The 13,917-nt window shown below is 43.6% G+C and overlaps 1 protein-coding gene across 8 annotated transcripts in view; it reads right to left on the bottom strand.

Moving 5' to 3' along the window:
* Positions 1-13,917, bottom strand: part of NF1 (neurofibromin 1) — a 416,066-nt gene that overhangs the window by 322,355 nt on the left and 79,794 nt on the right. For all 8 annotated transcript variants that reach the window (XM_070735304.1, XM_070735306.1, XM_070735307.1 and 5 more), the window contains exons 17-22: positions 12,171-12,326; positions 8,441-8,687; positions 7,097-7,170; positions 6,896-6,979; positions 4,085-4,525; positions 552-691 (exon numbers count right to left, since the gene is read on the bottom strand). In XM_070735304.1, the coding sequence (XP_070591405.1) occupies positions 552-691; positions 4,085-4,525; positions 6,896-6,979; positions 7,097-7,170; positions 8,441-8,687; positions 12,171-12,326 (1,142 nt within the window). The remainder of the gene's footprint in view (positions 1-551; positions 692-4,084; positions 4,526-6,895; positions 6,980-7,096; positions 7,171-8,440; positions 8,688-12,170; positions 12,327-13,917) is intronic.

Below are 13,917 nucleotides of genomic sequence, written 5' to 3'. Positions count from 1 at the left end.
GAAGGGATCCTCCCTAAACCTTTCATAGACGTATATCCCATAGAAACATAGAAACATAGAAGACTGACGGCAGAAAAAGACCTTATGATCCATCTAGACTGCCCTTATACTATTTCCTGTATTTTTATCTTAGAAACATAGAAACATAGAAGATTGACAGCAGAAAAAGACCTCATGGTCCATCTACTCTGCCCTTATACTATTTTCTGTATTTTATCTTAGGCTCGGGTTTGGTTCTTGAGAAGAGGCAAAAAAATCTTGGAACACCCGGTTCTTATCTAGAAAAGTTTGTAAGTAGAGGCGTTCATAGGTAGAGGTACCACTGTATATGTCTGCTATTGTTATCTTGCCTTCTTGGCATTTTTTTCTGGAACTTGGGTGCAACTGCTCAGCCGAGCACTCTACTTGCCCTTTTGTCATCTAAATTACAGTCCCATCATTCCATCAAATTCAGCTTGCTTCTGCGTGGTTGTTGGGTCTATAACAGGACACCCTCGCTCTGCTACAAACACACAGGCCTTGGGGAGAACCAGAGGAGTGAACTGACTTGCCTAACTAGATTCAGCATCATGGTTTCAATCCTGGCTTGCCCAAGGTGTTCCGAGCTGCCTTCGGTGTGGTTATCAAGCAGGTTCTTCATGATTGCTATCGTCTGCTCCACAAACTGCGTATTGGTGTCATTTAACAAGACCTGCACAGGAGCGAAAGATGCTGTTGGTTATACATTTCCACCATCTTTCCTTTGAAATTCTGCTTTGTGGTTCAGCAATGTTTTCAAACCCTGGAGAAATTTCTGACATTTGAGAACACAGATATTTTGCACAATTTGGGCATCCCGTAAAATCTCAATGGTTAACATATACAGTATTCCCTCGATTTTCGCGGGGGATGCGTTCCAAGACTGCCCGTGAAAGTCGAATTTCTGCAAAGTAGAGATGCGGAAGTAAATACACTATTTTTTGCTATGAACAGTATCCCAGGCCTTTCCTTAACACTTTAAGGGGGGGGGCGGGGGGGGGGCTAAAGAAAAGTTTGGACAAAAAAAATATCTCTTCCTCCATTTCACTCTATTTCTCCCTCCCTCTTTCTCTCTCTTACTTCCTTCCCTTCTTTCTCTCTCTCCATCCCTTTCTTTCTTCCTCTCTTTTTTGCTCTCTTTCTCTCTCCCTCCTTCCCTCCCTCTATGTCTTTCCCTCTCCCTCCTTCCCCCCTCTCTTTCTCTCTCTCTCTTGCTTTCTTTCCCTCTTTCTCTTGCTTTCTTTCTCTCTTTCTCTCTCCCCTCCTTTTTCTCTCTCTCTCTTTCTCTCTCGTTCACCACGCCCGCAACAGAGAGAAAAAGAAAGAGAGAGAGAGAGATGGAGAGAGAGTGGAGGGAGAGAGCCGGCGGCCGTTGTCTTCGCCTCCGCCCGCCGGCTCTGCAGCTAAGAGGCAGCAGCCATCAGCCCCCTCGCCCTCCCAGACGTCCCCAGCGCCCAGCCATGCGCCGCCTCCCATTAGCCCGGCCGACTTTCCCCTGCTGCCGTTTTCTCTTCATGGTGCAAAGCCACACAGTCCCGGACTCCCGGATCGCTCGCTTCTCCGGCTTTTTCAATGCGTGGCGCTTTCCTGAGCAGATGGCTTTGCTGACCGGAGAAGCGAGCGATCCGGGAGTCCGGGACTGTGCAGCTTTGCGCCATGAAGAGAAAACGGCTCGGGCAGCAGGGGAAAGTCAGCCGTTTTCTCTTCATGGCGCAAAGCCACACAGTCCCAGACTCCCGGATCGCTCGCCCCAAGGCAGAAGGCGGCGGCGGACGAGAGGGGGCAGATCGCGGCCCAAGACAGGAGGCGGCGGCGGCGGCAGAGGAGAGTGGGCGGATCGGGTGGGCAATGGGGCAGGGCGGAGAAGCCAGGGGCGTGTTTGGCCGGAGGCACCGTGGGGAGGCAGGGGCGGCCACGGCTCCCTTTACTCCTACTGCCGCACTTCCCCGCCCCTGCCCCCCCCCCCGCGGGCTGGCAGGGGGATGGGGAGCACGCGCCCGTGGAAAAGGGTGCGCGAGGGGGGTATTTGGGGGTGCGTGCCTGCTCACGGGCTGCCAGATGCTGCTGTTTTCAGCGCTCTCCTGCTGGGCCCCAAAGAAGGAAGGTGGGGAAAAGGAGGCGCGAAGAATGAAGCTCTCCTTTTTCCCGCCTTCCTTCTTTGGGGCCCAGCAGGAGAGCGCCGGAAACAGCTGCATCGGGCAGGAGCCGGGGGACAGCTGCGAGTGGGAGTTCCAGGTCGGAGGCACCAGCGGTCCGGCACCGGCAGCACCCCGCCCAGCTGGAGCTTCCCTAGGAGCTTGGCGGCACATCTGACCGTGTCTCGCGGCACACTAGTGTGCCACGGCACACCGGTTGGGAAACGCTGATTTAGATTATTACTCACCATGTTTATTTATTAAAGTTTATTATAAAAAATGTTTTTTAAAGACGAAAGTTTGGCAATGACATATGATGTCATCGGGCAGGAAAAACCGTGGTATAGGGGGGGAAACCGCGAAGTATTTTTTAATTAATATTTTTGAAAAACCGTGGTATAGACGTTTCATGAAGTTCGAACCCACGAAAATTGAGGGAACACTGTACTAACTATAATGTATACTTTAACTTCAGCTATATCTTTTTTTAAAAAAATAGTATTTCAATGAGCAATGACACCATCTAAACATGATAAAGGCATCATGTTTACATTTCTTTGGATAGAAAAAAGAACAAAGTGATTGATGTCTGTGGAAATTCTCAATTATCCAGTAACAGTAGTCCCAAAGGGACTTTACCCAAGGGCAATTGGATTTTGTTTTTCCTTGAAGAAAACTGAAGAAGCTTCTTGGATTAGAAGCAAAATGTCTTTGAAGAAAAGCAAAGTCCAGTTGGCTCTGGAAAAAGCACCATTGGGACAAAATGATTGATTAATGAAGAAAGGCAAGGCAAAAATAACTTTATCTAGATATTGAGGATGGAAAATCGGCTAGAACTTCTGGCCAAGGTCTGCTGACAACTACTCCCCAAAATTAATTTCCTACATATAAATCTCCAGAAATCAGCCAACTAACTAACTAACTAATCAACCAACCACCAATGAATCAATTAGGGCATCTTGTCAGTTAAACAAACTAATTCCAAGAACAAAAGATGGCTTATATGGACACCCAGCTGGTTATCATGGCTGAAATTATCATGAAACCGAGTTATTTTGTTTCTGAGCACTACCCTTATCCCAATAGTCAATCTGATTCGCCTTGTCAAATTTTAATATACATTTTCCCACTCCAGAATAACTTGTTAGCTAGAATAGAATAGAACAGAATTTTTTTATAGGTCAAGTGTGATTGGACACACAAGGAATTAGTCTTGGTGTATATGCTCTCAGTGTACATAAAAGAATCATAAGGTACAAAATGATAAGGTAGAAGTATAGTAAAAAGGAGGCATGTCAACTTACAACCATAATTGAGCCCCAAATTCCATTCCTAAGCAAGGGAATTGTTAATTGAGTTTTGACCTATTTTACAACCTTCCTTGCCATGGCTGCTAAGCGAATTACTGCAATTGCTAAGTGAATCATGGTCATTAAGCAAATCAGGCTACCCCCATTCACTCTGCTTGTCAGAAGCCAGCTGGGAAGGTTACAAATGGCAATCACATGTCCCCAGTACAGTGCAATTGTCATAAATATACTGCTCAAAAAAAAATAAAGGGAACACTTAAACAACACAATATAACTCCAAGTAAATCAAACTTGATTTCTGTGAAATCAAACTGTCCACTTAGGAAGCAACACTGATTGACAATAACAGAACAATGAGAATATTTCATTCATCCAGATCTAGGATGTGTTCTTTGAGTGTTCCCTTTATTTTTTTTGAGCAGTGTGTATGTCAGTTGACAAGCATCTGGAGTTTGATCACATGGCCACGGGGATGTTGCAATGGTTCTAAGTGTGAAAACCATTCATAAGTCACTTTTTTCAGTGATGTTGTAACTTTGAAGATGACTAAAGATTGTAAGTCGAGGACTACCTGTATGGTAGCTGCTTTGCAAGACAGTTTAATTAAAACTGAACCTTTACCTGTCCTTGTGAATCGAAGAACTTGCTGATGATATTCTTTAATTTATTGAAAAGCGATGGATAAAGGGCGGGGCTCAGCTCCAGGCCTATGAGGTCCTTGATGTTAGTCCGTATCTGCAGACCCACTTTCTCGTGGGTACAGACCATCAGGGACAACAAGCGATCCATGAACTTGCTCACAGGAGTTTCGATGTTGCCATCAGTCGACAGCATGGAGATCATGGAGCCTTTCCTCTCACTCACGGGACCCATGGGGGGACTATAGGATGGAAAGGGGGTGTTGCCGCGGTACTGCAAGCACACTCCACCAAGGGCACACAGAAAGCCGGTCATGTTGATCCACTCTTGCAAGGAATCTGTGTCTGACAGATCAATGGAACCTCCCCCGCTGACATGGGACATCCGCCTCTTGACTATGGTCTTGTGCAAACTTTCAGCAACCTGCAGAGAGTGACACAGAGAAAGGAGGGGTGGGGACAGCAGCCAGTAATTTTATAAACACAAAAATAGATATGGAATTAAGGAGAAACTTAATTAAACAACCTTAAATTAAGGAGAAACTTCCTAACAGTGAGGACATTAACCAATGGAACAGCGTGCATTCAGAAATCGTGGGCACTCCATCACTGGAGGTTTTTAAGAAGAGACTGACAAGTCACTTATCTGAAATGGTATAAGTCAGTGATGGCAAACCTATGGCATGGGTGCCACAGGTGGCATGTGGAGCCATATCTGCTGGCACACGAGCCGTTGCTCTAGTTCAGCTCCAACATGCATGTGTGTGCCAGCCAGCTGATTTTTGGCTCATACAGAGGTTCTGGGATGTGTTTTTGGCTTCCAGAGAGTCTCTAGAGGGGAATGGCGGAGGGAATTTTTACCATCCCCTGGCTCCAGGGAAGCCCTTGGAGTTGGCCTTCTCCGGGTTCCGTCGACTAAGCAATGTCGTTTGGCGGGACCCAGGAGAAGAGCCTTCTCTGTGGCGGCCCCGACCCTCTGGAACCAGCTCCCCCCAGATATCAGAGTTGCCCCCACCCTCCTTGCCTTTCGCAAGCTCCTTAAAACCCACCTCTGTCGTCAGGCATGGGGGAATTGAAATTTCCCTTCCCCCTAGGCTTATAGAATTTATACATGGTATGCTTGTATGTATGATTGGTTCTTTAAATTGGGGTTTTTTAGATTATTTTTAATATTAGATTTGTTTACATTGTCTCTTTATATTGTTGTTAGCCAAACCGAGTCTTTGGAGAGGGGCGGCATACAAATCTAATTAATTAATTAATTAATTAATTAATAAAATAAAATAAAATAATAAAATAAATAAAATAGAATAAATAGAATAAATAAATAAAATAAAATAAAATAAAATATGAGCCTACTGGACCCATCAGAAGTTGCGAAACAGGCTGTTTCCGGCCTCCGGAGAGCCTCCAGGGGGTGGGGGAAGCTGTTTTCCCCCTCCCCAGGCATTGAATTTGTGTGGGCACTCTCGCATGTGTGATAGTGCACGCGCACGCTCTTTCGGCACCCGAGGAAAAAAAGGTTCACCGTCACTGGTATAAGTTCTCTTCTAGTCCAGAAGACCTCCAAGGTCCCTTCCAGCTCTATTCTATTCTACGTGAATTCTCACAATGGAACAACGGGTGGAAAAAAATGGTGGAGTTGGTGGAAATAGCAAAGCTAACTGTTTTAATTAAAGAGAATTCAGCCCGTTTTAATTTCATTTTAGAAACTGCTTCTGGTTTCATGCACAAAAGGGTGGGGGGGCAACTTTGATCTTAGGTGCAGCACCAGAAAACACCAGCAAACAACATAATAGCCAACCATCAACACCCCAATCAACCAGTAAGAAGCCACACCCAACAAGACACCGCATAAATATGATGCACAGAATAGCCGAAAGCAGATATTCTGGGAGAAAGAATGATGGGCTCCAGCACGAGTCCAAAAGCTCAGAAGACTAAAACTTTGGTCCCACTGACCGACCCAGATTGCAAGGATCATGAAACATTACCCTGGGATACGTATATATGCCTATTAAGGACTCCCTAGAGCAGTGTTTCCCAACCTTGGCCACTTGAAGATATTTGGACTTCAACTCCCAGAATTCCCCAGCAAGCATTCGCTTGCTGTGGAATTCTGGGAGTTGAAGTCCAAATATCTTCAAGTGGCCTGGGTTGGGAAACACTGCCCTAGAGAACAAGCAGCTGGCTTAAGGAAATGCTTATTCATTGCACATCATTCCTTTGCTTTGTTTTTTTTAAATGCAGGCATAAATCACCTGCAGGTGTCAAGATCATTATCCTGGGACACCTATATTTATCTTCATATTTGCCACACAACAGTATTGGAAGAAGTTGCACTCAAACAGAAATGTAACTTTCTTTCTTTCAAATGCAAAATGAAATAGAATGAATAACAGAATTGGAAGGGACCTTGGAGGTCTTCTAGTCCAACCCCCTTGCCTAGGCAGGAAAGCCTACACACTTCAGACAAATGGTTATCCACCATCTTCTTTAAAACTTCCAGTGTTGGAGCATTCACAACTTCTGGAGGCAAGCTGTTCCATGGGTTAATTGTTCTAACTGTCAGGAATTTTCTCCTTAGTTCTAAGTTGCTTCTCTCCTTGATTAGTTTTCACCCATTGCTTCTTATGCTTGACTCCCTCTTCTTTGTGGCAACCCCTGAGATATTGGAACACTGGAAATTGAATTTTCCAGAGTGGAAACAGAAGACTTAAGGATAATGATAAGGATAAAGAGTTGTAGCTCAACATTTCTAAAGGGGATATTCCTCTAATGACCTTGGTCTTACCTGGCCATCTTCCATCTTAGTCTTTGGATAGTTGAGGATCAATTTTGTAGCTGCCTCCCATTTAAAATGTGTATCTTCCCAAGCCTACAGCAAACCAGAAAAGATACTGGTTGATCACACAGCTTAAACAAGCCTAATGCACAACAATGGCCGACTGTCAAAACAATATTTTTCTCTCTCTAAGAAAAGGAGGAAGCCTACCTCGGTGTTACCTGCTGTGGGATGTTCGATACGCCTGAGCAAGGCCATCACTCTCTTCTGAAGAGCTGTTCTTCCTACAAAGTGATAGAGTCAGAAACTGAGAACGTTTTCTCAAGATCTTTTCATTAGCAGCAGAAGTGTTTTCTATAAAACAGGTACAGACTTCAATGGATAGTTAGGACTGCAGAAAAAACAATGGCAACTTTCCATTGAGGGCTGTACGAGCCAGAAAGAGGGTTCAGAAAATATCTACATATGTTACATTGCTTATACGATTCATTGTTTGCCTTAGTAACATAGTTAAGCTGCACTTTTTAGCCTATATTTTTGTTTATTTTAATTTATTCGCTAATTAGTAGTGGAATTTTACAAATTCCAGGCGGGGAGTGTGCTGTCCCCAGAGACAGAGATAGTTGGACTGTATTTAGGCATGTTTCTTTAAGATATTGCAGTAGGGGAAATGTAGTGAAATTGCATTCTGGGTAATGTAGTTTTACATGTGACCACATTTGTATACTCCTATTGGCTCTGACTCGGGATGAGGGGTAATTGGAGAGAACATTCCAGTGGGTCCTTTGTCTTCACTCACTAAGCCAGCCAGCATGTAGATGCTACACCCAGAGATGGGGTCAATTCAATCTCTTTTTACCTGCACAATGGGAAAGGTTATACTGCAGAAGAATCGCATCATAACTGTGAGTTACTGTGAGAATGCCTGTAATAAAATGATCTGTGATACCTCATTGTGCTGAGTTATCTGACTGGGAAAAGTTGATTTTGTACCAGAACACCTCATATCTTGGACATAAACAGTTTCAACCTCTCCCCTCAGGATGCTGCTATAGGGCATTGCATGTCAAAACAACTAGACCCAAAGGCAGTTTCCCCCCCCTCGCACCATCACTCTGATGAACACTAATTCCCACAGCACTGTCTCATGCCTAAGGATATTTACCCATGTAGTAGGGCTATATTGCTACTATCATTCTCATCTTTCCTATTACCTATACTATTGGTATCCATTGACTATCACATTGTTGATTGTACTGTCAAGGACTACTTATATGAATTAAACTCTTCTATTATTATAACTGTGGTCACTCAGACCAAGTCCACATTCCAAAAGCATGCTTTTGAGTTTGTAAGTCTTAAATATTACATGGAAACTGAAACAACAGGCATCAAGCTACATAAACCTGTAACTCGCCTGTGACTCCAGTTGCAAAGGATTAAGAATTTAAAGAAGCACCCAATGTTTACCTCCTGAAAATATGGTGAATATACTGAACTCTCTTACATTTAATATTTTGGGTTTATGCCTATTGCAACGAGACCCCATCTTACCTGTAGACATCATATTGCTCACGGAAGCAAACTCCATAAAGGTGTTATAGTTGGGCAAGAAGTTGTGAACTGACACCTCATCTATTCCACACCTGATATCGGCTTCCTCACAGAGATGTCGGAAACAGGACATTGCCACAAGCACTGCCTCGGTGTCGGGGCTCCAGAGAGACATATACAAGGCAACCTCCAACTTCGTTTGGGCTTGGCGAAATATTGGCGTCCCACTGCAACCGACGGTGCTTTCCTTCGGAAGCAAAATATTGGATAAGTTGGCTGCTAGTTGTCCTTGCGATAATCATTTTTCATATACAGTATTGCGAAGCCTAATAAATTTTATGTTCACTGAGAGCATATGCAATTCCTTGTGTTTCTAATCACACTTGCCAATAAATAATTCTATTCTATTATTCTATTCCATTGTATTCTAATTCTATTCTATTATATTCATGTTGCTTAGCAATAGAAGGTCTGGTTACAATTGTGGCCATAAGTCAAGAAGTACCACATTCTAGCACATTACTCGGTAGTCATGGAATTCTCATCCAAAATAGGTTTTTTTATCACAAATTCACTAGACAAAAAGGAAATTTCTTTAACGGAAGAAACTATACTGCTCAAAAAATAAAAAATAAAGGGAACACTCAAATAACACATCTTAGATCTGAATGAATTACAGTGAACCCCCGGGTATTGCGACCCCGATCATTGCGAAATGGCTATATGGTGATTTTGCAACCCGGAAGTAAAAACACCATCTGCGCATGCGCGCCCTTTTTTTCTATGGGCACGCATGCGTAGATGGCGCCGGGCAGATCAGCTGCTGGGCGGCCTCCCTAGGTCTTCCAACTCTTGCTGGCGGGAGGGCGGGACGGCTCCTTGCTAGCGCTGCGGAAGTAAAAACACCATCTGCGCATGCGCAGATGGTGTTTTTACTTCCGCAGCGCTACTTCGCTAAAACCCGATCATTGCTAGAGGTCCTGGAACGGAACCCTCGCAATGATCGGGGGATCACTGTATTCTCATTGAATAGTTTGTTTTGTACAAAGTTGAAAGTGCACAACGGCATGTGAAATTGATTGTCAATCGGTGTTGCTTCCTAAGTGGACAGTTTGATTTCACAGAAGTTTGATTTACTATAGTGTGTTGTTTAAGTGTTCCCTTTATTTTTTTGAACAGTGCATTATGCTACCAAGAAGCAAACTTCTTTTTCTTTGGATCAATCCCCAATTCACCAGATGTCTGCAGAGGCTGGGAGAGAATCGTAGGGTTAAACGTTAGAATTTGGAGGGGGGCACTCCTTGAGAATTTCAAAGTAGTTGTCTATGTAGGCAGTCCTTGACTTACAACCATAACTGAAGCCAAAACCTCTGTTACTAAGCAAGACAATTGTAAAATGAGTTTTCTCCAACTGACAACCATTCATGCCATAGTTATTAAGTGAATCAATGCTAAGTTAGCAACATGATTATTAAATGAATCTGATTTCCCCCTCCCTGTATAATTTATTGAACAAGCTATCAAGACTGGGCACATTTAAAAAAGCTACAAGCAGAAAAAAAATCCAGACCGAATAGGAAGATTTTTATATTCTAATCATAATCTTAAAAACCACAGGGTGTACGAGATAAATCCAGTGCTATTATATATTTTAAATAGCAGAGAATAATGTATACTTCCAGAAAGCCACATCAATTTTAACAGCTTTGTAAAAGTATATGTCAAGCCGGTGCAGAAGTTGGTGATAAATTAATGGCTTGCCACTCTATCTATAGAAGGTCTGATGTTTATGGGAACAGATGCAGCCACAAAGCATTCTTTCGAGGGGTTCAAGGCCATCGTATGCCCACCCACCTGGGTGGAAGCAGAAGGAGGATTGGCCACACTGGCACAATCTGAGTGGGCAGCGTGACAAGTTTGTGGGTGGGGGACAAGGGACATGAACTTTAAACTGGGTGGGAAATTCAGATTCAGGTTTTCCAGTGTAGGTGCCAGGAGGGCTCCGGCGATAAATTGGAACTTTTGAGGATTGGACTGTGATTTAGCTTGGATGCTATCTGGAACCTTGGCAGTATAATCTGAAATGAAACAGTGTCCTGTTTTAGTATTAAGATAAGGTAGCTGAGTTAAACCCTGACGTAGTCACGTTTGGAGTAGATCTATTTAAATAATTGGGAGGAGTTAGTGTGACTACATTTAAGAAAACTTTATATAGAAACATAGAAGACTGACGGCAGTAAAAGACCTCATGGTCCATCTAGTCTGCCCTTATACTATTTCCTGTATTTCATCTTAGGATGGATGTCTGTGTGTTTGTTTGTTTGTTTATTGGATTTGTATGCCGCCCCTCTCCGTAGACTCGGGGCGGCTAACAACAGTAATAAAAAACATCATATAAATCCAATACTAAAACAACTAAAAAACCCTTATTATAAAACCAAACATCCCTACAAACAAACATAGCATGCATAAATTGTAAAGGCCTAGGGGGAAGAATATTTATTTATTTATTTATTTATTTATTTATTTAGATTTGTATGCCGCCCCATATCTCAGTTCCCCCATGCCTGACGGCAGAGGTGGGTTTTAAGGAGCTTACGAAAGGCAAGGAGGGTGAGGGCAATTCTAATCTCCGGGGGGGAGTTGGTTCCAGAGGATATATGTTTGTCCCAGGCATGTTTAAATTCAGTTACTGTGGATTTACCAACCACATCTGCTGGAAGTTTGTTCCGAGCATCTACTACACTTTCAGTAAATATTTTCTCATATTGCTTTTGATCTTTCCCCAAACTAACCTCAGATTGTGCCCCCTTGTTCTTGTGTTCACTTTCCTATTAAAAACACTTCCCTCCTGAACCTTAACCCTTTAACATATTTCAATGTTTCAATCATGTCCCCCATTTTCCTTCTGTCCTCCAGACTATACAGATTGAGTTCATTAAGTCTTTCTTGATGAGTTTTATGCTTAAGACCTTCCACCATTTTTGTAGCTCATCTCTGAACACATTCAATTTTATCAATATCTGACAATAACTTTCTGGCATTAATATACTGCCATAATGTACATTTTTCCAATTCTTTGCTATTTCTATGGGTCAGACAAACATGTACAGAAATACAGTGGTACCTCGACATACGAGTTTAATTCTTTCCAGACCCGAGCTCATAAGTCGATCAACTCGCATCTCGAACGAATGCCTTTAGACTTTGTTTTTCACGCCGAGATAACCGGAAGCAAGGAGATTCTGGCGCCACCTAGTGGAAGCTCGGTTCGTATCCCGAATTTGAGCTTGGGTGTCGAACAGAAATTTTGCTTGCGTCGCGGCTCATAACTTGGAATACTCGCATGTGGAGCAGCTCATATCTAGAGGTACTACTGTACAGAAATTATCATCTTTACTGTTTGCTGTTTGGCAAATTGCTGGGAGGCAGAGGCCTTTTTTCCTTGTTTTCCTGCCCCAAAACTAAGGTGCGTCTTATATCCCCATGCGTCTTATACTCCAAAAAAATATAGTCGCTAACTTAACAACTGCAGTGATTCACAAAACTATGACAAGAAAGATCGTAAAGCTCTTTCTAGCCACGGTTTTAAGGCAAAGTTCCCTTGACAATTGTTTCACTTAGCCACAGTAATTTTGGGAGTCTATTTTGGGCATAAGTCAAGGACTGGCTGTAGCCCAAGCAAGAAATGTTAGGGTTAAATAGCATTCCATGGGGGCCCTTTACTCACCATGCAGAAACTCCCTTTGCCCTTCCTGAGCGGAGCTCCCGGGATACAGCGCATCATCTCTTCGTGGTCAAGAGAAATTTGATTAGCTCCACCCCCGGAGACATCACATCCTACCCCATAAAGGAAGAGAAAAGGGCAGGAACTTCTATCCGATTGCTGCAAAGAGAAGGAAGAAGAACGTAAAAGTCATTCAACGTTTGAAAGGAGCGGCAAAATAACACAGGAAAATGGGAGAAAGGACAAATAGGTGGTCATTTATGAAGGGAGAGAAAGTACTTGCAATGTGAGTAAAAGCAATATGAACGATACTTGAGTAATTGATCCCCCCCCCCCTTTTCTTCTTCTTCACAAAAGAGGAGTCTTCAAATGAGAGGGTTGGAAATTTAACACCCACATAAGGGACTCTTTTCAGGGACCTGGTTCATGTATCTCAGGGGTCCCCAAACTTTTTACACAGGGGGCCAGTTCACTGTCCCTTGGACTGTTGGAGGGCCGGACTATAAAAAAACCTATGAACAGATTCCTATGCACACTGCACATACCTTATTTCTTTCTCTCTCCCTCCCTCCCTCTCTCTCTCTCTCTTTTTCTCACTCTCTCTTGCTATCTCTCTTCCTCCCTCCCTCCCTCCCTCCCTTTCTCTCTCCCACTCTTTCTCCTCCTTCCTTCCTTCCCTCCCTCCTTCCTTTCTCTCCACTTCTCTTTCCCTCGCTTTTCCCCTTCTCTTTCCCTTTTCTTTCCTTCTCTCTCTCTCTTTTCCCTCTTTCACCCTCCCTCTTCTCTCCCCGCGGAGGACTCACCCGACAAGCCTCCATCCTCCGACCCCGGACTCCCATTCAATCCTTATTCAGAAAATGAGAGCTAGCAACTCAAAGAGAAGGAGGCGGGTGTGTGCGTGTATGTGCGTGTGTTGTGCCCAGCTCGGCTTTTGGCAAGCCTTACTTTACCTCGGGTGAGATGAGATTGAGGGGGACGTTCTCACTGCTTTTCCAGTGCGGCCTTGGAAAAGACCCGCGGGCCAGATAAATGGTCTCAGTGGGCCGCATGTGGCCCGCGGGCCATAGTTTGGGGGCCGCTGATGTATCTTTTGAGAAAAGCTCATACTTGCTGTAATTCTGTGGTAGCCATTTCATACCTCAGCTGAAACAAATCTGCTACCAATCCTCTGTGCTTGTTTGCAATACACATAGTCCTCGAATTACAGCTGTATTTGAGCTCAGAATGATGGTTGTATGTTGTGCTGGTTATTCACTGGATCACCATGTGATTGTGCCTGATTTTATTACTTATTGCAGCAATTATTAGCTGAACACCACACCTATTTTACCTACACAGAGGAGGCTGAAAATACTAACTAGTCCAGGTTGAACCTCACCCTTCTAGAAGGGATCTGAGTTGTTCAAAGCTGAAATTCCTCCCCATAAAATCAAACGGGTCCCTGATGCAATCTGCTAAGTGCTTTCTCCTTGGGTGACTGTCAATTCCTAAACCAAGAGCTATCCATAAGATACCCATCTTTTCAAAAGAGAAGAGAATAGAATAGAATAGAATTTTATTGGCCAAGTGTGATTGGACACACAAGCATTTGTCTTGGTGCATAGGCTCTCAGCGTACATAAAATAAAATATACATTTGTCAAGAATCATGTGGTACGACACTTAATGATTGTCATAGGGGTCAAATAATTGAACTTGCTTGGGTTTTTCCCTGGAAAACATTTTGTTTCTTACCCAAGATGTTTCTTCTT

This window comes from Erythrolamprus reginae, chromosome 1, assembly GCF_031021105.1.
Source record: "Erythrolamprus reginae isolate rEryReg1 chromosome 1, rEryReg1.hap1, whole genome shotgun sequence".
NCBI classification, from domain to species: Eukaryota; Metazoa; Chordata; class Lepidosauria; order Squamata; family Dipsadidae; genus Erythrolamprus; species Erythrolamprus reginae.
The sequence above is the reverse complement of the archived record's forward strand: the minus strand, read 5'-3'. Positions and strand labels throughout refer to the sequence as shown.